The sequence below is a fragment of the Galendromus occidentalis genome, unplaced genomic scaffold, assembly GCF_000255335.2.
Source record: "Galendromus occidentalis unplaced genomic scaffold, Mocc_1.1 scf7180000077487, whole genome shotgun sequence".
NCBI lineage: Eukaryota > Metazoa > Arthropoda > Arachnida > Mesostigmata > Phytoseiidae > Galendromus > Galendromus occidentalis.
This window is the reverse complement of record NW_003805475.1, coordinates 423,505-446,990: the sequence shown is the minus strand read 5'-3', so window position 1 is coordinate 446,990 and position 23,486 is coordinate 423,505. Positions and strand designations below refer to the sequence as shown.

General features: G+C 54.4%; 1 protein-coding gene across 1 annotated transcript in view; it reads left to right on the top strand.

Moving 5' to 3' along the window:
- The window catches only part of Sol1 (CUB domain-containing protein Sol1), a 78,377-nt gene that overhangs the window by 4,239 nt on the left and 50,652 nt on the right, over positions 1-23,486 (top strand). The window contains exons 3-5 of the mRNA XM_029112235.1: positions 243-468; positions 5,896-6,120; positions 8,304-8,363. Of these exons, the coding sequence (XP_028968068.1) occupies positions 243-468; positions 5,896-6,120; positions 8,304-8,363 (511 nt within the window). The remainder of the gene's footprint in view (positions 1-242; positions 469-5,895; positions 6,121-8,303; positions 8,364-23,486) is intronic.

The window sequence follows — 23,486 nt, the reverse complement described above, 5'->3', positions numbered from 1 at the left end:
CTGTTCCACGTACCACGCTGTCGTATCGCTTCACTTACCAAGTCGTCGTCGCCGTCGTCGTCGTTCCCTCCGTCGTCATCTTGTATCTTCTTGGTCGGGACAAGAGAGTCGGAGAAAAAACGCTGTCATCGAAGTTTCCGGAGTTGTTTTTCTCTCTTCCTCCGAGGCGTCGAAACGGTGTGATTCACTGAGGGCGTTCCCATACGGACGGCACGCTTTGACGCACGGATTTACCTTTCCAGACCGAAGGGATGCTCATCGAGGACACGCACTGCGACTTCGTCATGGACTCCGTGAATAGGACGGAGGGCCGTTTCTTCTCTCCGCAGTACCCCTCGAATTATCCCCGTGAAAGCAGATGCTCGTATCAATTTCTCGGGAGGTTTTCCGAACGCGTCAAAGTTGTTTTCGGCCAGATCCGACTGCAGAAGGGCGACTACAGCTGTTACAATGCGCCAGACAAAATAAGTGAGTACTTCCAAGTTCCAGGGTTAGATCGACCTCATTGAGCTCTCTGTGGACCCGCGCGTAGTTTTCCTATCGTTCATTTCACTACCGGGATAGAGGCTCGAAAATAGTTCATAATCGGCGAGGAGCGGGAGTAGGGTGGGAGCTGAATCGAAATCCCGGGCTTCTCTCTCCCGACCTGGAGTCGATCGAGGCTTGCTGGAGCGGATGGTTTCAACTCCACGAGCCCCGGGCTAACGCTCGCGGCTCCTGATTAGCATTTGTTTGTTGTACGGTTACCGCATGCCGCGGAAAAAAACGTCTCTAAAATATATAAAAATGCGCGAACGGATGGGGCAACATGAGCTGTGGCAGCACAGCGCGCTCGTTGCTACAATTGATTCACCTCGAGAGCTCGGTTCCTCTCGGCTTCTCCCAAACTCTGTTGAAGCCTGCGATTTCCGGCTGATTTGGCCGAACGTAAAGTACAAGAGGCCATCTGTCGACTCTCGCTTTCGGCGGCCTCACGTGTAGTTCGCGGATGGATCCTCACAAGAGCGCAAAGGTATCCTCGGTGTTGTTTAGAGGAAGCGTCGTAACAAGTACGTATAACGTAACAGGGGCGAAAAACACAAGATCTCGGGAGGATGACTTGTCCTTTCCGAGTTTTGCGCAGGTGTTCTCCCTCTTGAGAATGTCTCGATTTGTTGATTACTCGGACGGTCGACGTCGTCGCCGTTGTCGTCGGCTGCTCCGCCGCAGTCGCTGCTATCGAAATAGCTTGCCGAGCAGCCCTTCCAAATGAGCCGGCGAACTCGTCGAGCCATTCACTTTTGTCAAATATTAACAGAGCTATCTTGATTCCTTTTCACAAAGGGACGAGAAACGATGAGCGACCCGAGAGCGACTAAATTGCGACTCTTCCTCCATTTCGAACCATCAAGTCGGCCTCTGCCGACTCTAAGCCGACAGCTCATCACGGACCGACCGACCGCCGTTCGTTCGACGGTCGTCGGACGAACCGAGGTCGCTACTGAAGCCAGTGAGACCAACCAAGCAGTGCGCTTGCCGGCCCGTTCGTTCGTCCGTCCGTCCGATGAGCCAACCGACCGACCGACCAAGTCAGCCAAGTAGCAGTTTAACCTCTCCACCGAGCAGCGTCGTGCACGAACAAAAGTGCTCTCAAGCCGCTCGGTCCTTCAGTCTCCGCTTCCTCATGAAGCATCCCGTCTCCCGACCACAGAAAGTCTTCTTTGTCGCCCAAATAGCATGGTCGTTCCCTCTGGTGGCATCGCCATGGTTGCCAGAGCTCCCGTTTCCTGATTTTAGCAATAGGTTTTGATTAAGTTTCGGGAGAACGGGAGCGATAGAAAACCGAGCCGCGAGGAATAGCTCCGAGGCGAGGTGCACGTAAACGGTCGGTGGAGTTCCTCAGACCTCAGCCGAACTCCCGGGAAGATCGCGACCGCTCGACGGGGATGAGGGTTCCGCGGGGCGGTAGCTTGACCGTAGCTGCGAAGGAGAAGAGACGAAGCGCGAAACTCCGCGTCTTGGCCGTCGAGACGTCTCGCGCTGCTTAACGTGAGCAAGGTTGAGAAAATGCGCGTCAATCTCGGAACCATTGGGCTATCGGGGCCGATAATGGCGCGCCTTGTGGTAATGACCGACGGTGAGGCAGCGAGACAGTCGGCGGACGAGTCGGACATTGGCCAAATGAGTTGGCGAATCGGGAGAAAAGTGTCACTCTCTTTCGCTCGTTGACTCTTCTGCAACAACCCTCCCTACGCCAATCACTTAGAGGAGGTCCTCCCGTTCCTCCTCATCGGGTTCGAGCTCTGACGATGGCTCGAATCAATGGAGCCAGCCGACTCCTGGGTTCTGAGCTCGGGTTTATACTTGCTCGTCGCCATCTATCGACCTCAGGATCCCGAATAACACGCTCACGGTACTCGCGAGCGTCCGAGAGTATCGGAATTCTCGATTCGTGTCACGACTGCTGGTCAGGTGTCTCTGGGCACGAATCCTTCCCCACCGGATTGAGTAATTCCCGATGCTTTCCCTCAACGGTCGACACTGAATGGTATCATCAGAGAAATGCGGATTCCCCGCTATTCGAACCTCGAATCCGCCCACCGAGTTTCCTCGTCGAAGAACGACGAACACAGTAAGATGCATGATCGTTCGCGGCGCGAACGCTCGGAGTGCCAGCCAGCAGCAGGGACGAGCCCGAAAAGCGGAGCGACTCCCACGGAGACGGAGTATTTCCCCTGTCGGAAATCGGAGTGTCATCCGTTTTGCCGCGTGAAATATTGACGACTCGTTTGTTGTTCGAGTCCAATAAATGAACGCATGATTTAGAGGCTTGCCTCGAGGACGACTTTCGCAAAACGCAATCTTTGAGAATTTTCCGAGTCGACTTCGGCTAAGGCCGTAGAGGACCGTCTCCGTTTTTCCTATTCTGATTTCCCGCATTCACATTCAACGAGCGCCACGAATCAATTTCGGTTTGAGTCCGGTTGGAACAGAGACAGGTCGATACCATCGCCTCCCTTTTCGTCTCGGTTCCCCTAGCCGAGGGAAACGCTCTCTCCTGCTCCTGCTTCGAACTACGGAATCAATTACCTCGATCCACCTTCTAATGATAATCGAATCTTATTGTTTCTCGTCTCTGCGAGGGGTGACCGCACCTGAATCTTTCTTTCCTTCTTTCAATCGTCTTGTTCACCGAGAGCGATGATCTTTTCCGTCATCATCATGAAAGAGCTATCATAGCACCGTCTTCGACGACTTGTGATGACGATCGTGGTCGAGGATCAAAAACCATTGAGGGTCTCTTGGAACCGCTTGGGATAATCGTTTGAGGCCGATCCAAGCCGTCGAGAAACGAACGATTCTCCACAGCAGGATATGAAGCCCGAAATCGTTGGAAATTCCTGTCGAGCGATCGCCGGACTCCGCAGCAGTCATTCGAATCAGCGAGGGTAATAGTGCAGGGAAAAGTGTGTTCGAGCGGTCTTCTCTCCGGATTCGAAGAGCGACGGGTGACGGTTATGTAGTGCACCGCAGATGGAAACGGACTGCGTACCAGTTTTTCCTCCGGTACGATCGACTCGGCGACGCAGGAATTTCATTTTTATCAAGGACCCTTTGTTGAAAAGCCAATCTCTGCCGGATATTGAGTCTATTTTGGCCGAGGGGCTGGTCGTTGTTGAGGAACTTGTTTCCGACTAGGAAATACCTTCGGAGCAACCGAGTGCGGTCGAACGGCTTCGAGGAGCCAGCTTGTGTTTTGTTTTCTCCAAACTTCGAAGATGGTCGAAAGAGAGGAAAACAGTCGTCCCTTACCCGAGAACTGAGAGCAAATTCATACCGATTAAGCTCCTATGATGATTGTGTTTCGTCCGGAGAGCTCATCATAGCTCCAGTCCGATCCAAGCTTCGCAACTTGCAGGTCGAGCTTGATACTCGAGCTGAGGAATAGCAAAGTTCCAGAGCTTTTCAATTTCGCCCAAACTCGTGTTCGGTCCAGAAAGCACACTTATATATTCAAGAGCGTCATTTGCCGCAAGTGTACGCAAGCCGTGAACTCGGCATCCGGACATCCGCTCATTCAGAGTTCTAATAGGATCGGACGCTCAGAGGATGAACTTATAACTTCCATGAGCCCGAGGGGCGACATCCTGCCCGCCGATCCGCATCCCTCCCCCTCCGTCGCGACTCTCTGTTGTGGAGTTCAGGAAAGTTTTTTCTCTGGGAGTTCGATCTAAAAACGGGAACTCGGAGAAGAAATTGGGGAAATGCAAATACATATCAGAGAGTTCGAGAAAGGGTAGGAATAAGTTGTTGTTGATCATATTTGAACGGGACTCCGATGGCCAGGCATGGGAAGAAGCGGCGGAAAGGAAGCGGGCATTGGAGGAAGTCGGGTTCGAGGAAATTTTTATATCGACTCCGTCCCGCCGCTGCTGATGGTACGCATGGCGAGCCTCGTTCGTTTTTTTGGCTCGCTCGTTCGCTCACACGACTGAGAACGCCAGAAAACAGGGGAGAAACCCCGCGGCCGGTTCGATGTGCTCCTCTTCGAGCCCTCATCCCTCTTTCTCCCGCACGACCCCGCGAACTTCGACCTCGGAGCATTTTAAGCAAACGGTGATATAGGTTTTCCTTCCCGGTCCCAGTCATCGCCTGCAGCGACTTCCGACAACAAAGGCATCCCTCCCTCATACTACGCCGTCCACCATCGTGAAACATAGAGCACGTTTCGAGTTTTTCCGTTTCGATGCCATGACCTGGTCGCAGGCCCGGAGAAGCCCCGATTTCAGAAGATCATTCTGAGCATTCTATTTCCATGGCATCCGCATCGCCATCTTCTTCGGAAGTCCACCAGAGCTCGGTGGTATTTCGTATTTTTCGAGGATCGAATTCCTCTGCCTGCTAGATTTTGTTCGATCTCATTACTGGGCTCCGTTTCGAAAACGGGCTTGAAGTCCCGGGATCTTCTCCGTTATGAACACCGATATCCGATCACGCGCAGGTTTTTCTGAACCCAGACTAGCTACGATGGCGGACCTCTCGAACCGTGATGATCGACAGTCGATGAGGCTGACCGAGAAGCGACGCGACGGCGCCGTTGCTGGAAGACACCAAAAGATTTTTCTCAAGACGATTGGATGGAAATTCGGCTATCACAGCTCCAATCCGATCCTGTCTCGTTTCATAGTGAGGTACTCCGGTTATGGTCCTCTATTCGAAAGCCGCGGATATTCGGAGACTAATCTTTAATTTCTGAAAACTCATACGCTAGCTCGTAATTCGCAAACCAAATGTCTGAATTCGTGAGCTCGCTTCAGGGCAGATGAGCTGCGAAGTCGACAATAGATACCTGAGGAGACATCGTGGTTGGGCTCGATATCGAACCTTTCTTTGATAATCCTCTCGCTGACGGGGGATCGCCGCTCGAAGCCAAGGCTCTAGGCTCGGTCCACGCCGAATGTCCCGCCGGAGAGTCGGCCTGCGGGAAGATTTCCGAAGGCACCGTTGGGCTACCTGGGTGATTGAAGTATCTTCCCGATGAGAGGAATATCCTCGAAAATTGCGTTTTCCGAGGATTCTCCAGCGCAGAGAACAGGGAAAGACCCCAACCCTGCAAGTGGCGAGCGGTATCTCGAGAATCTTCGGTCTCTGACCTCGGTTTTCCCGCTTCACCTGGACGAGTTGGATGACGTTGAGCAAACTGGCCGGAATTTCTCGAGAAACCGGAGGCTACTCTGGCTTGCTGCGTATGGTTCCCCGCACCGTTCCACCATCAGACAACGCCCTAGGGAAACCTCCTGTTCGTCGACGCCCCCGAGGTCGATGACGATTTGGGATTGTTCCTCGAATCTGTTTCACTGTCTGACAATGAGACTTGGGAACTCTGTCAGTCTAAAGTTCTCTCGCTTCTTGCAGCCATCCACGACGGAAAGGATCTCGGCGCACCCGTGATCGGCACGCTCTGTAATCGCAACATGTGGGTAGAGCTGGTTTCCACGGGTCCAGACCTTCTCGTGACCTTCACCACGTCGTCGCACTTCCCTGGACGCGGGTTCTTCGGAAACTTCACCTTCATCGAGATGCTCTCTCCGCCGCCAATTTCCGCCAGCATCGACCAGAACATGTACCCATCATCGCTCCGTGAGTGAATTCCATCATCAGGAGAATATAGCAGCAGTACGATAGTATTAGATCGGACAGCTAGAAATACGCCCGACACCTTGCATGTCGGCTCCCGAGAGGATTGTTCAAGACAGGAGTTCAGGCACGCACGTATTCTCCGTGCGATCCGGGCACTAGTTCCATTGGCATCATTACGAGCTACGCCCCGCGTTCTTTACAACCGACCCCGCTGAGCTCCGCCAAGAGGTCAGCCTTGGGATGATTTGATTGTTACGCGTAAAACGAGACGCTATTGATCATCGGGAGCGCAACGGGAGATCCTCTTTTCACCATAGGGATCCGTCTCGGTCGCCATCAGGATCGATGTTCCAATTAGGAGACGTGGTCCATGACCAAGACTTGATCATGGCCAACCAACGCTCGTGATGATCGTTTGCTGCACGAGCTGCATCCTAGTAAATGCTGGAAGAACTTTCCGGCAGTGGATCGGTGGAATCCATCGTGTTCACGATGCTATATCGTTCGTCTTGCGCGGAAGAGCGTGTTCTCATCGAGCGGGAACTTTCAAACGTTCGTCTATGCTCAAGCTGCAGCGCGCGACCGCATTTGGAATCTCTCGACAGAGTGGAGGATTTTTCGACGTACAGCGCCGCTCTGAACTCTTTCTCAGGGTCCATTTCCGGAACAATTAGAGAACTCACTCGCCGCAGTGAGAGCTCTGGCTAGAATGGGTTCCACCCCATTTATGGCAAAAATGTCCGTTTAGCTTTGGCACAAAGAATTCACTTGCGCTGAATAATGGCGGCAGTTCCACGTGACTTTCCCGACACGCGGCGACACGGCTCCCATTCAGCAGAATTCAGAGCGCTCTGAGTGAGCACAATTCAGGATTTTTCGTGGTCTCTCGAGGACTGTCCAAGTGAAGTTGTCGTCACTTAGATGGAGCGCAGTCAAATATTCCGGGGTCGCAATGAATTTTTCTGCCTTCCGCGTGCACGATAGAGCTCGATGCCGCTTCTACGATGGAGGTCTTGCGCACGAAGCAATATGTCAATGGAATTGGACGAGGGCCGCTGTGCTTTCGGTGTATCCTCAGTTGGAAGACGGGAACAGAAGTAGTTCCGGGCTCGCCGGCGAAGATAAGAGTGCGAGGACCAGACGACTCGGTCTGCGGCTACACCTCCTTGCAGGCTCCGGGATTCTCACGTCGTTCGGTGTCGCGAGCCCGACACTCACGGACGGACTTGAGAGTCGGCGAGTAGCTACGCTCTGCGAGAAGCTGATCGGAGCGAGGCCGCTCCGGGAAACCTGGATCGTAGACGATCACAGATCGCTAAATCCTGCGAGGATTAGTTTTCTGGAATCGAGTTCCCTTCAATCATTTTCAATCGTTTCTCCGGAAGTCAGCATTGCCCACGACTGACTGAGAGGACTGTATGTATGTAGATGATGACGCGCAGGGAGGGAGATCTTCCGCGTAAGTGCTCCCGATCTAGGTTCCGAGAGAATTTCGACTCGTTCGGATAACAGAGACTCTCGAATCCCTCGGGAGCCTCTCTGGAAACTCGGTAATTCCGCGATGAACAGTCGGCTCGCGCGGAGCTCTCTGTGGGCTCTTCTTGGACTTGGGGAATCAGAGGAGGTGAAGTTCCTCGGGTACATTATATTCTCACTTAAGGAATTATTCAAGAACGGAAAACTTCTCGATCGGGGCCGACTCTTCTGGAAATCTCCGCGGGGAACGTGAGAAGTCGAAGACGCCGACGACGCCAGAGCTGGAGTTTCCGCGACACAGCTGCACGGACGAATACGCTGCGACAAACAGGGACCGAAGACGGGGGAATTTTTTCCGGACCGCGATGTCTACATATTCGTTCCGTCATTAGACGGCGTTCTCCGAAGCTGTTGACGTGCCTCTGTATTAGTATACTGGCACGCCAGATTCGCTTCTTGGACAGGCGTCGATGCTGATGGCATCGCCTTCCGCGAATTTGCCTCTGCTTTGGAAAGATGATGTTCATTCCTTCGGTCTCTAAGCTCGGTGAGCTGCGGAGGGAAAGCGCGATGCTCGCAATAAATGCGACAGAATCAGCCGTCTGAGCTTCGACGCAGTATCGACAGATCTGTGTCCGGAAATTCCCGTTTTTCCTCCCTCTGGATCGTTTCCCAACGGCTAATGCGTGTTCTTGTCACGATTTCAGATCCGGACAAGGTGTCGTGGGAAACGTTCGGTCAGTTCCCGCAACACGGTGCCACCCATGGTAAGTAGTATCGCAATACGTTGCGAGCTCTTGCCTCCTCAAGAGTAGCATGCGATGCGGAAAGAGCTCCCTCCGCGACAGAAAACGACTGGAAATTGCATCCCGCGAGGAGCGTTATATTACGAGAATTTTCGATGAGGTCAAACTCTGTTAGATTCTTCGATCACTTGACTAGGTTTTCAATTTCCTTTCATTCTTATATTATGTTCATCTATCTGTGAGTCAAACTTTTCGTCTAGGCAGACAGATAATAATTGCAGGATTCCGTGTTCCGTATTCAGTTTTGTGGTTCTCGAGAGGGGGATTCCTGGGGGCTCCAGCGAGTAGCTGGAACGTTCGTGCCATTTTGCTGTACAGGTCGCTTAGAAACATTTCATGTCGTTATGTAAATAGGATCAGGCCCATAAATGCGAACAGCTAAGAGAAAGAATGCATATTCAAAAGCTGCGGCGCTCGAGGACGCTTACATGCAGTTACGCGGCGCACGACGACATTGCCCGAAGGACGATGGGAACTGTTTTGCTTGCTGTTTGGGAGTGCGTACGATTTTATTGCCAGGCTGCTCCGACGATGCTCCACTTCCTTATTTCCTCTAGAATCCGCCCGAGCTCCCTCCACGTTTTACTTCCATGGCCGGCACTCGTTGGCATTATCTCTCTGTCCTCGCTGCTCCGTCCTTCCGTCTGTCCGTCCATACGTCCTTGCGTCCCTCGATGCCTTTCCCTGTTCTCCTTGCCGATAACCCTGTTATTCCAGACTTTGTCGCAGTCTGGTCCCATCTGAATTTGGAAGGCTTGAGAGGATACGTCTACAACTCAGTCGCGGAAGCTCTCTATGTCGATCGGACGACTTGGTCTGGAGATCCTCACCGACGACACATAGAGTTGTCAGCTGTTGATTAGGCAATCATCTTCGCACCCGACCTCGGGTCTTCAATCGGTCGGTCGGTCGTTCGATCGTTCGGAGTAGACGATGACAGGATCTTATTAATGACTTCGGTCACATCGGTCGCCATGCTGCGATGAAATCTTTTCCACGATGTATTAAGGCTGCGATAAAGAAAAATCCGATACGGAAAAAACTCGCTCGCCATGAGCAAGTGGATAGGGAGAGACCGTTCAGTTCTTTTCCTCTCTGCGTCCCGCTCGTTTTCCCGCTTCCTCTCGCGTTCCTTCCGCCTGCTCGCCCCCGATCGACTGCCGCGAGGAAGGAGCGGACCGAAAGCGTTACCGTAGATAGATGTGCTCGTTAAGAAGCCAGTCGGCAGACGCAGGCGGTATTGAAGCCGAATCGCTTCCAGACAAACCGAGAGTCGGTCGCTGATCCGGACGGAAAAGTTGGGCGGCCGAGAGCGACGAGAACGCCTTGAGGGTAACCAGTCGACTTAAGTCGGAGCCTCATCGAATAAGATTTCCAGGTAGTATCTGTCGAATGTCATTCCCAGAGAACTCCGTCTCGGGTCCGTCAAGCAAAACCAAAGAATCCCGGAAACGTCGCGTCTCCGTAATCAGATCACGTATGGACGGTACGGACTCGTCACGGATGATCTTATCTTTTAATTCGGTCCGCCAGCAGTCGGAACGAGGCTGCCGCTCCCGTCGGTCCAGTTCACCAGACGGACAGCCGAACATCATCAGATCGCGGAGTCTCGTGTCATCACGTCAGGCAACAAGCGGCTCGACGTCGCGTCGGCGGAACGACGATGCCGAAAGCCCCCGATGCCCTCCGCCGTAGTCAGCGGATGTTTTATGCTGGAGTGAAAGTCCCTTTGATGCCACCGGATCGGCGGGCTCCGGCCGTTATCGGAGCCAACGTCTCCGATGGAGCGGCAAACTTCCGCATTAGACTCTTTCACGAGCAGTTTTTGGCCTGGCTTGCTCCAAAGGCCCAACTGGACGGCCTGTTCAGAGGTCGGCGGGCGCGGCCAGTCAGCGTGTGCCTCTAGGCCAGACGACTATAGATGCTCCGCCGCCGTCTCACAGGTGATATGAATGGGATTGTCCCGACAGACGCTGCTCGGATAAGGAGAAACACACCGACAGACTGGCTCCCCCTAAGGGTCTCGACACAATAACTTTGCACTTCCGCCCAAATCCCGGCCGCCTTTGTGGCTTGGTGATCCACAAGCTGGCTCCAACCTTGGCCGAGCTGGTGACCGGCCGTCCCAACGGATGCTCCTGCACAAATGCCTGTCTAAACGAACAGTCTGCCTACGCCTCGCCCCTTCAGCGAAGTATGATGGCGATGCGAAGGAGGAAGTCTTGCTTTCGCATTCTCCTGCTCCTTCCATGCCGCCGGATACTTCTCCGAAGCGAAGGGCCGGCCGAGAGTCGACTTGAGAAGCACAAAGACGAAAGCCAGGATGCTCTCGTCCTCCAAGCTCCTACGCCGACGCAGAGAAACGAACGACAGACCGATGGACCGACTGGCAGTTCCGCACAGTCGACATCGGCTCCGTAGATCTCCGGTTTTCCATTTTCGGAAAATTTCATGTGATCTCTATTCGGACAATGGGATTCATATTGAGAATCATCGGAGCGACGGAGTTTGCGAATTCAGCTGGCGTAGGTCATCTTCTGGATGGAAAAGTTCCGGAAAGGTCGAACCGACGGGACAGGTGCACGAGTCCTGGGGCTTTCTCCGTCCATGATCAAAAAGCACTCCTGTATTTTTCCTCAAATTCAAGCTAGCCCGATAAGCGAACGACGGAGATTGTATTCATTCGGAGGTCGGTCTCGAATTATTCCGCCCGCTCTTTCCGGCGCACCTGTCGCGAACGGCTCGTACGTGATTGTAGATTCATTTTCCCATCTCCCTCGCTATCCCGCGAATCATTCTCCGCGAAAGCAGGGTAAGTCCCGACAGCGATGAGAGCTATCCGAACTTGGAGATCGCTGCACGGAGCATGCGGGAAATTAGGTTTTGAACTCGGAGATGATGTGCGACATGGCGGGTCCGGACCTTCAGATTTTTAGTTGTCGACCGTCGAGTTGACGGTGAAAATAATGGCCTCGACGGGAAAGCCTCTGTTGAGAGTTGGCCAACGCTACTCAGTTTGAACCGTATTCTAGTTCAATCAACGCTCGGTCCGAATATGCGCGGATCGGGCCCGCTTCGGAGATCGGATAGACCTGTTACCGGAGAGGGGGGACATGCGCATGCGTATCTCAGCGGTTCTGGCTCGGTGCGAGGAACCGCATGAGGAAATTCTCAGGCTCTCCCGCGGGCTGGGTCGAGATTGGATGCGGGATCCTATTCACGGTCGCATCCGAAAGGAACATCTGGGACCCAATGAAAGATCAGAATGAGGGATCTCGATCGTCTTGGGACCCTGTCGGAAGTTCTCGGACCATCCCACATACCTTTAGGACGTTATCCGGCTCCTATATCCTCTCAAGACCATCGCTCGGGTAGAGACGGGGTACATGAAGAAAAATATTGCGTTGTCTCCAGCGATCAGGAGTCCCTGGTCGCCGGAAAGCCGATAGATTGAAAATAAGTGTCTTCGGCTGAAACGTGTCAAGGATTGGCTTATTAAGCATTCGGAGGGCTAGGAGAGGAGCCGAGGAGACGCGTCATCCATCACGGACTCCGATCCAAGGAATTCAGGATCCACGTGTAGGAATTGGTGTCCTGTCAGCCGACCGGCCTGAGAAGGCTTAGGCTCTCATTCTTCGGCAGGGGACTCAGCGGCTCAATCAAGCGATGATTGGCCACGTTCAGAAACAGGAGACCTAAGCTGGCTTTTGCGAGATGTCCTTGAGAATTTTTGAAACTTTTGACGGATATTCTCCTTCTGAGCGTCGTGATTTTCTCTCTCTCAGAGGGAGAATCGATGTACATGAGGCACGCTCGTAATCGACGAGGCTCTTCTCTACAGAATACTGGAGGCGCGCACAGGGGGGAGTGGCAAGGGGCCATGGCCCCTACCGGAATTCTTCGGTTTCAATTCTGAAGTATGACCCCGACAAGGCGCGTCATCGTTCTTGGTCGTCTGGCCCCTTCCGAGAGTCTAGTTGCCCCCCCCCAGGAAAAAAATCCCGTGCGCGCCCTGCAGAATACACAGAGAGCTCTCTCATCTTCCCCTCGGGTTCCCGGACTTGGTCCCTAATTTCTGTTCAAATCTAAGGGTGGGACGCCCCGGGAAGGTGGTGTATGCATACCGAACCAATGAACCTCGGTCCGATCCTTTAGTTCGAGCGGAGTATCTCTCCGTTCGCAGAAGAAACCTCTAGGAGAGCTTTCGGAAGCGATCATATAATTCCCGACCTCCATGCAGAATTAATGAGCTGATGATCGAGAGAGCCTCACTCGAGGGTCCCATTAACTGGGCGCGAAGCCTTCCCGTCGATGATTCGAGCGGAAAGACTGATTGACCTCTGTGGTCATCGCGTATCCGACCCACGACAATTATGCGAGCAGCGATTCGACTTACGACCGGAATGTTTCTTGACTCAGAGCTCTCGACTCCCGAGTGGAGGCCGAGAAATTGAAGTATGAATTCAGAGCATCATTAGAAACCCTTCGTCGAGTTTTCCCCACTCAACGGCGCTCATGATGACCGTCGTAACTGCGCTTTAAGCATAATAATTAATCGTTCTATCTCTCCCGTCGAAGCCGTCCCCACCGCGTCTGACGAGTTTCTTTATTTCCCTCTCCGGAACTCCTTGCCGCGGTCGCGGCAGCTGCTCGCGAAGGTAACTCGGGCAGGAACGTGACGACGGCTGTAACTTCGAGAGCCGAAAATTTAGGAAGATCATCCAATGAGCCACGTGCCTCCCTCGTTCGATGTTATTCTCCTCCTGATAGAGTCCTTGAGCCAATACCACAAGGAGCGGGAGGCTCGCTGATCTTGCAGCATCTTGCAAAAGTCCGCCAGAAATAAGGACAAGCTAATCTTTGGAAATCGCTCCGGCGTCAGATCTTCTGCGCTGACCTGCGGAGCCCGCGCTCTGCGAGAATAAAGGTTTGAGTCACTGAATGGTCTCGACTTCCTCATGTGACCTTCGTATGTTTCAGAATCGAAGCTCGCCGGCCCGCCTCTTGTGAGCGGAAACTCATCGGAATAGCCTTATAGCATTTTGAGTTTACGGCGGAGACGCGCCTGACCGTTTTTTTGGAAATCGTTCTCGGTCAAAACTTTCCCTCGCCTCCTCCGTCCCGCTCGCGAACGGGTGCCGTCCGGCGCCAGCGGAAAACTCAGGACGAAGTAATCCCATGTGCTTCACAATTAGATTTCAGCGGTGACGGCGCGGCGCTCGCGACAGCAAGCGTCCCGCTCTCTTTTGTTCTGTGACAAACGTTGACAACTGGGCTTTAGATGGCCGAATCATTTCCCCTCAGCGAGTCCCGAGTCAAAGGGTTCTCCTTCGAGCCCCTGGAAGGGCTGCCACACTCTGAACGCACGTGACTCGACCGTCGTCGGCCTTGTCATCGTGGCGCCCCCTGGGTTTCGAGCGTGCCACGTCCTCGAGGGACTTCTCCAACCGAATGGAGAGGGCGACACCGATCATTGGAGTTTCCGTCGAGGGACGGTGATGGCGCTACGTGTTCTTCAAGCTTTGCGGAACGCTTCCTCGGGTAGAACCCCGACTGGGGAATCCGGGGAGCGAGGGAAAGCGCCGTTGTCGCAACCTCGACTGTCAACAAAGTCCTCGCAAACAGGTGGTCGAGTCCGAGCTGTCTTCTATGCGAGCGACGCGCAGCGGAATGTGGAATGAAATAATGGGTCGAGGACAGTGACCGTGTTTCCAGAAGGAAGGAGCAGCTTGACTTCCGCGTTTAGCAAGCTGTTTCGAACCGGACTTAGCTTACGATTTGAACTTCCGGGTTATTTTCAAAATCTGGCGCTTTGGAAATCTCCTCGATCGACGGGAGACTTGGCGACGCTCTCGACCATAGAAGTACGCTCTCGCGAAGCTCGAGAACATGTATTGGGGATCGGAATGGGACATCTCAGTCGCTCGCCACGGAAACGAGCCGCACGAACTTCCATTCCGTGATTCCGCGGCGTGAGAGTTCTGTTCAGCAGCCTCGATCCACGCTGGCATGCCCAGCCGTATAATCTCTGTTGACACGCTCTTACGTGCCTCGAGGATCCGAGTTAGTATTCTTCTTATATTCGATCAGCGGCTCGCTATGTTGTTGACCCCCAGAAGAACGACCGTTGGAAATAGTTCCAATCTCAAGGCACATATATGTGTGCTGGATTCGAATTGGATTCTGCGTCAACGCAGCAACCGCACTTCCGAGATTCTTGCGGCGCGGCGCAGCGGCTGGGTAGGTCCCGGAAACGGAGAACTCTCCCTCGCGATCGAAGTGCTCCTTCTCGTTCGCCATTCCGCCGTTTTCCTCTCGGGGGAAAAACCGCAATCGACACAAACGTATTTGCCATTTCATGGTTCGTTCGATTCTCTCTCGAATAGACGTGCCCGCGTGTGGAGAGGGTCCCACGACTAAGCGCGGTTCAAACATCTGGTGAGACTTCGCTGCCGACGGCCAGCGAAGATTCGGCGCGGGCGAAGGGAACCGGATTCCCAACGAACCGAGGCGAGAGGAATAAGACAAAGAGGAGAAAAAGCTCGGAAATGAGCAGAAGCTTCGGTAGGGGAACTCACAGCGGAGAAAGAAAACGAAACCAATCGGGGTAGGCCAGCGGTGTGATGCACCGTCCGAGCGAAGCTGACCAAATATGAGCCGCACGTTCCCAGAACTCAGCAGACCCGCCGGCAGAGCGAGACCGTAACTCCGAGCTGATTTTTACTCCATACCGGCGTCGGTGATGCTGTCTGCGGGAGTGCGGGGGAGCTCGGCTTCTGAATGAGATACAGTCTAGACGTGCGGATCGAGCTACGTTACGAAACGTGGCAGCGATTGTGGAGGCGTGGGGATCCGAGATGAATTTCAATGCTGTACCCACACCGACGTTGTATCCAAAGCTCCGCGTCAACATCGCTATTTCTCGAGTTGTTTTTGTCGGAGGCTCCCCCCGTTTTCGCTTCGTTTCCGAATTTCGCCTTTCGGATGCTTCGCTTTCCTTTCAGCAGGGTGTGGGTGTGGACTCCACATTAATCTGACGGTCAGCCTGAGCTTCTCCGTCTGCTCCCGTTTATGATTAGCGTTCTGCGGAGGGACAGAGAGCTCGAGAATGGAATACGGTTCAATTATCGTGCGTTGCGACAGCCTGGTCACACCTGGAAGTTGACACGGTCTTTCAAGAGACGATCCGTTGCGGTAGATGCCCATCCGACTTCCCCGTGATCCTTCAGAGAATCAATGCCATTAAACCGGACAGCCCCAACCGGCATGATGGACGACCGGGAAGAATTAGGCGATACCGAGTGGGACAGAGTTAGGCCGAGGAATAGACGGCGCGAGGTCGACGGGAAAACCGCGGGACGAAGAGCCGGGGAGCCAGCTTAATCTCGACTCCGTCCCGACAAGACGAGAACAAACTCGCTGAACTCTCAGTTGCCATGTGCTGTCGTCGCGTCTGAATCAGTCATTCTCAACTTCGACGGTGACGACGACGTCGGCGGAACTTGAAGGAAATCCTCTGTGAAGTGACATTCTTCGGGGACGGAAGCCGGACGAGCGAGGCGATAGAGGAAGAAAGTAAGAAAGGAAGTCTCGGGCTGCGAAGCGTTTCAAAGCACCTTTTCAAAAGCCGAGCCGGAGTTAATTAGGCTGACGGATCGCTCATTCGCTTCTTTGCGTGTTCCCTACTGCTTCCTCGCACGCACGCACGCTCGCGCTCTCTCTCGACGCCGCGCCGCCTCGCTGGGGAGAGTGCCTTTGAATATCTTAAAGGAAGACGTGACACTTGCAGTGCTGGCATGAGAAAGTCAGCCATCCAGTTAGTCAGCTCGTCCGTCGGCGTGCCTCTGGAAAAGTATCAAGCTCGCTCTGCATCCTGATTCCTCGTCTCGGGGCGGAGCTGGTTAGGCCTCGTCGCGTGACGAAACATCGACGAAACCCCCGATAATCCCCGAACTTCGAGCCTATCGTCCCTCGTTCCGTTCATTCTCCCGGTCGAAGTATCGATTTCGGGAATCACGATTCCCCGACGAAGAATCTGGAAGGTCTCCCGAATATTCATTGATTCTCCATCCAAGTTCGAGATTGCCGGACCGAACGTTGCCCGGCGTTGCCATCGGCCGGGCTCATGCAGTCGGAGGAACAAAAGCTTCCGAAGGGGAAACAGCATCCGAGACCAAGGGAGCGTGTGCGAAAGATGTTGTCCATCTTCAATGGATCAGAACCTTCTTCCTTTTTGCCGATTTGGAAACTTTGCAATTCTCCGACAGCGAAAGCGCTTCTATGGCGTCATCCTTGACCGTTATCCTCTCTGGCGTGCCGCGAGTCCGCATTTTAAATATCGCTGCGACCATTGGCACAATGGCCAGACACGGCAATAAATACGAACGTTCCAGAGCTTTGTGTTCGTGCGTTCGTCCATTCGACCACTGGTCTTACCAGGCGGCCTTCGACGCTCGCTCGTATGTTTGTTGCTTCAGAAATTCAGAGGAATCGTCCCGCTGCAGAGGAACGAACAGAAGGAGGGGGGACACCCCACGCGACGCGCGAAACAACGACTCCGGACGAACGACTGGCGTCATCGTTGTCGGCGGTGCCGTTGCCGCCGCCGCTTTAAAATGTGGCGGGCTCGTCGAGGAAAATGTGTGTCCATCAATTACTTCTCATTCTCGCCTCTCGCTATTGCGTTAGTCCGTTCGTTCGGCCGTTCCCTCTTTCGTTCGGTCGCACTGGAAAGGACCGCGAAGCCCATCCCAGACCGGTGGCTTCCTGAAGACAATGGGGCGCCTGTTATGGCCGATGACACTCTGCCGCTCGGTCGTCGCGACGACGCGATGAGACGCTCATTTCTTCGTACGCGCAATACAAAGGAACTTCTTCTTGCACAGCGAGCGGATTGGGGCTCGTACGGAGAGAACATCCACCGACCGAGGGGGAACGACGACTCCCGGAACATACTTTGACAGGCGCATAACATTTTGTGCAGCCCCGTCGACAACGCATTTATGCGTCGAGACGGACGGCATTTCATCTCTGAAAGTTGCTCCTCACGGAAGAGGACCTCCTGTTGTTCCCGTCCTCTGTTCCCTCCCTGCCCGTCCTCCGCATTGTTTCGGAGTCCCTACTCTGAGTCCTAACTCTCTGAAGCCGTCAGCCCTCAGCGAAAAACAACCCCGCAATCGCCGATAGAGTCCATGCCTACTCACGGAGCCCTGGAGAGAGAGCGGTACCAGCGCCGCGGTTCTCTCAAGGGCTCCGAAAGCCGAGGTCTTTTTGTGATCTAACGTCTTGCTACTCGGAACCACCGTGATGGAACCGACCGCGGAATTCCGCCGCTTCAGCAACTCTGCGAGAAGGCAACGGATCGAACAAGCATTCGATCGTCATGGTGGGGGTCGCCTTCCTAGCTCGCGTGGGCGGGCGGGCGATCGGTCCGGCACTCCGGCGAGCTCGGGCCGTCGGGCTGAATTGCCTGCTTGCTTGGCGTTGAAAGTTTCTCGTAGCTGCGAATCGGAAACTGGCTAATGTATCTCGCAAGCCCCCTCTCCTCCCCCTCTCTCCACGTCCGGTCCGACGACCCACGCGCGCGTCCTCGACGGACACGGTCAACGGAGACAAATTCTAAAAGCCAACTATGCAAATGTATGTCGAAGCAAGGCCCCATTTCGCCCTGCAGCCAGAAGAAGCTTCCCGGGAGCAGCCCCACGATTCCCCAGGGCTCGTCGCGTCCAACTGGAACACAAGCACCGGACATGGATACTTGAGAGGAAAAGCGAGCAGCGAGAAAATGTATTTAGATTTTGTTATGCTCCTCGGGGGATCCACGAGCAGAAGAGCATCTGCCACGGAACCGGCTCGAAACACATACGTAGCTACGCGCCGCCGGAGAGGGATCGAAGGTGAGTTCTTCCCGGAGGAAAAGCAGCGGCCGGCGAGCCTGAACTCCTACGACGGGGTTTCGAGTCGGAGCTTTCAAGTAATATCGGGATGGAACGCCGGAATGTCGAATGTTTTCCGTCGCCGCGCCGTCTTTCTGGCCGATCAGCTTATCACCTCATTGACGGCGGGCAGGGACCACGAGCCAAGCCCCTGAGTGCCGTCGACACCCACAGAGGCTGAGATGTTCCTTTTGCTCGCGACCGCGGACGTCATTGTTGGAAACGCTGATCATGATTTCCGGTTGCATCCGAGTGCCCTACCGCCCGCCGGCATGCTCGTCGGCCTTGTCGCTATTTTTTCCTCCCGCGGGAGCATCTGTACGTAGTTTCCGGTTAATGATGTTCAGACACGTCGACGTCAAAGGCCCTTTCTCTCGACCGAGCCCAGCTGTGTTCACGCGCCGCCGCTGGTGCAGCTGTCGATGACGTGATCGTCGTCGTCGTCGTCGATAGTCTTCTAGCCATCACCCCAGTTGTTGATTAGACTGGATTCGCGCTGCGTGCCCAGCATCCCCGATGATTTCTCGGAGCTGCTCCAGCCACTGGTTGAGCCCCCCCACGGGAGGCGCACAGCTGAGCCGAGCAAGCCACTCCGTACGGACAACGGTAGAGTGAGCTACCATTAACGGCAACGATACTGCTTTATTAAATTTCCGCTTCCTGTCTGTGGAGGTTTTGGCTCCGAGCTCTCTCCGGCTTCTCGTGGTTCTCCCGCTCACATGCTGCTCATGGCAACGCTGGTGACGTCGTCGACTTCTTCCTCTCCGTCGTCGGATGATATCAGCCCGTCCGTTAGACCCGATTTCTTATCATCCCTTTGCCTGTCGACTAGCCGGCCCGAAATAAAGCCGCTTGGTCCCTCGATTTCTTCGATGGCCGAACTGCCGATGGCTGAGGTTTGTGAGGGGCTGAAATGGAAGACGGGGACCGTAGGGGACCGTGGGGGGAAGGAGCGGCACTCGTGGGGGAACCATAGCGCGCGCTTCGATTAAATCTCTAAATGAAACGCTTTCGTCGTGTTCGTCGTCTCCATCCTTTTCCCGCCGGATGGAAGTTCTTCGCCACTGCTGCTACTGTTCCTGCAATAAGGGAGACAGGAGAGTTGATACGATGCTACGGCACAGCTGCTCTACGGCCGCTGCGCCGACGACGGAGAGATGGCTGAGACAGTTTTCCCCCGGCGAACTTCTCCACGACACTGCATCGTATAATCAAGCCGAGTGGCAGCGAACGCCTTCGAGAAACCTCCTAACGGGGAAAAGCAACCTAACGATGGCACTCGTGGGCAATCCAAGCAACGGCACGGCCTTACTCGCGAGAATGCCGATTGCTCACACCGGACACCGCACTAACTCCGCGGTGCCTCATCCCTGCGGAGAAATGCACTCACACGAGCCTGTTGCCTCTTCTTCTACCGGACGGACAACAATCCATAGGCCAGCGCTTGGTGCAAAGCAAGGTCACCGATCTGTTCCTTTCCTTTGATGGGAGCACATCACATAGAGAATTGGGAGCTTTATTTTTTCCACGTTTTATTTTGCACCCATTCCACGACGGTCATCGGACAGCCATGATGAAAAGGGAGGGGAGAGCTCGGCTTTCAGAGACCGGTTCTGGGGTTATCGATCTTCTCCGCGAGAATCGCCGTCGCTCGACGGTTGACCCATCAGACGCGTAATTCGATTGTTGAGCCTACAGACCACGCCGTTCATCCTCATTCGCACGCTGCTCCCCCCGGTGTTTCCCCGATGACGGCGCCGACGTCTCCGGGATACTCTGCCGAGCGTTTTGTCTCCATTGGATCCAGGCGCCCCGTTTTCTCTGCAGTCGGAGGATATATCCGAAGATTTCGCGGTGCGGGAATATTTTACGGATCTCGCCTAATCCGTCGAGTGCACGGATGAAATTTGAGAGTCGACGCGTCTTCCTCTGGATGTGATTCGGATCCCACGCGGGGAGCGAGATTCGGCGAGCGCTGCACGGAAGGATCAATCGGGAAAGCGAGGAGGAACTCGCAGAAGAATCGCAAATCGCTTTTTGGTTTCAGCGGGCTGCGGCATAAATATTCAAAAGGAAAATAGAAATGTTTCTCGAGCCCTTCTCCGGGCTCGCCTTCCTGGCGAAGATTCAGCTTCGTTGCGAGTTCCCAGAGGGCCTCGGTCTCTTTAGTGTGGCACGGCAAAGCGTATATCCACGATGGGGAAGCCCGAGTAGAGAGCGGTTCTTGCTTGAGTGGCTGGCTGACAGGCTACTCACCTGCCCAAAGTCTCCTCTGAATCGAAAAGAGTCGTCCGTTTCTATCGAGATACGTTTTTTTTCTCGATTCCTTAAAGAACGTTCCGCTAGACGACTCGCCGATTTGTCGAGAGCGTAGAGGGGGAAGTCTTTCGACGTTTCCAATTTTCACAATTTGTCTGTCTGCTCTCAGGGAAACCCGATTCTTCAAGGACGACTTTGGCCGCCGTATATTTTGCTCTCCGCCTGATGATTTGCGATTATTCTCGGAAAGGCGACGATGCACTCGCCGACGGCCTGATGGGACGTGGACTGATTATTGGGCGTATCTGAACCCCTACGATCGACCATCGGAGAATATGAGAGCGCGTTTCTTCGATTCTACCGGACCCGAGACAAACACAGCCTCCCCGAGCTGATATCAATAGCAGAGCGACTGCGAGCGGCGCGACAGCTGATATTCAATACGGGCGCTTGAAAGAGAAACTCGCGTCCAAGTGAAGTCACCAGCCGCCGTCACTTCCGTCGTTGTTGCATGCAATGAAATTGTTCGCAAATCGACTTCCGGTTTCCCTCCTGTTTTCGCGCGAGACGGTTCGGAACGGAAGAGCCAGAGGGTTTGTTTGCGTTCTCGTTCCGGCGAAGTTCTTCCTGAAACAGCGGCAACTTCAGACCGCTCCTCCCGCTGACGCCGTCGGCGCCGCCGTGTTCGGGCCGCTGACGTTATCGCTGGCGTGTAGAGGGGCGACTCGCAATTGTGATGTTAGTATGCAGATTAGGCGCGCAATGACTCGAAGAATGCGTTTCTTAGGGCGCGAACTCGCCCATCTGGAGCCGAGAGACCGACTGGCTCGTTGGTTCCCCGACAAGATGGTAAAGAGGCAAATGAGTTCGTTAAAGACACACTGTGTCTTGCTCCCTTCATGAAGCGAACTCTTTGCGCGCTCTCCTCCCGACCCTCAAGGTCTTTTGGCCAGCCCAAGCGTCTAGAACGTGGAGGGTAAAGCTGCAAGGGCAAGAGGCGGACAAGGACTTCTCCGAGGGTACGATGTGTCACATATTGCTGTGGAGCATGAAACTGAGGTTCCTCTGATCGATTCGGGCGGAGGATTCCGCGAATCATGGCGGGTCCCCTATGCAAACTACAATTCATGCCGCTTGGAGGAAGCACGACCGAGGGGGACGACGAGCGAGGCGTCCGAAAACCGGACAGCCGCTCACTTCGAAAAACCTCGTCGTCTGAAGTCAGCGGGTACGCGGCCAGCGGCTCCACGACAGAAAGCCAAACACTGGAATCGTGAGAATAACGCAGACAGCTGAACGAACGAAGAAGGAGTACCGAAAAACTCTCTGAGCATGCGATCGCAACACAGGAGTCCAGACATTGTCCCCCGTCACCCGTTTCGTCGCTCCGGCGGCGCTCTTCGACGCTCCCAAAAGCACATGGGTCAGCTGATGTCGAAGCAAAGTATTCACTACCGCGCTTCGAGGTCGACATCGACATCTGCAGCTTCTGTAATTTGAATGCGACGAAGTCCCCATGCAGCATCGGACTCGATCCAAAACTATACGAATCCACCGGCAGCCAATCAAAATCTCTACTAAATGTGTGTACTTATGCACTCCTTATCAATTAGCTGATCGAAAGTCTGGAGCTAATAATCGTGTCGCAAAGCAGTAGGCTCCGAAGGGTGAAGGTTCGCAACCCCGATCGAATGTTTTTGTATATCGTGCGAGCGCGGAGACGATCTCCGAGAGCCCTGATGAAAATCTAGCTGGTCGTTAGCGAGTGGAATTTGATGACCGCTGCTGGAGGAGTCCGTAGCTCCCCAGTCATTGCGAAGAGTAAGATGAGCTATGAGCTCTTGTCCCTACCTCCACGATGTCTGACGGGCAGCGATCATCGACAAAGACCGAGGCGCTCCGCGATGATCCGATGCTTCAGCATTTCCACACTTTCTGGTCGAGAGCGATTCCCCACCTCTCCGTCGAAGACCGGAGCTTACTCATACGAACGTCTCAGCATCATCCCTCGATCGCCGTCGAGGACGTATAGCTCTCCAAATGAGTGAGTCGGACCTACGCCGACAGACACGCAGCCTGATATTTGAGATATGACGTCCGCGGAAGTGCAGGTGTTCAGCAAACTGAGACCAGCCCTCTGGTGAGAGATAGTCGGATAGATAGAGCGGTAGAGGGAGTGGAGAGCAGGTGTTCGGATCCGGCCTGGGGAAGCTCGAGGGGAAGGCAAGCGGTGGTTTGAAGTCGAGGCAGCCGGGAGCAAGTGTATCGGAACGGGTCGATTCCAGACCGAGAGTTTTCCAGGAGCCCACAGCAGCTGGCAACTCCGTTCGGCGCCCTATATTCGGCTTCGCTATATTGACGCTGTATGTTTCTTCTCCCGGTTTGGCCGCTGCCCGCTCTGCACGACGACACCGTGAGCTTGGTGGTCCCTTCAAAGTGACCAATATGACTCGCCTTCGATGGCGGTGCTTTGGAAAGAGGCAACACTGACTTGCTCGCTGTCTGGCTGAGTTGCCGCCTGTTCGCCCGGTTTCCGAGCAGCGGCAGCCACCTCTGTCAATGGCAACGACGGCCGCAGCGACGGCAACAACGGCAGGGGCCATCTGTTGTTTTTCTTGCTGCAGTCGCTTAGAAGTGTTTCCATCCATGGGATGTTCGCCCGTGGCTGTATTCAGAAGAGGGAGCTGACTGAGTCATTTTAAGCCACCGACACACATTAGCCACAGCTGCGCTAGGGCGTCCGCCTGTTCCTCCTGGCCTTCGACGCGCGGGCCTCTCCGGGAAACTCGCTCTCGTGCCGACATTTTCCAGCGATATTCTCGCACGCTAACTGTCCACCGAGGTAACAGCAGAGGCGTACGGAGGCGGACACGCGACACCGACCGAAAAC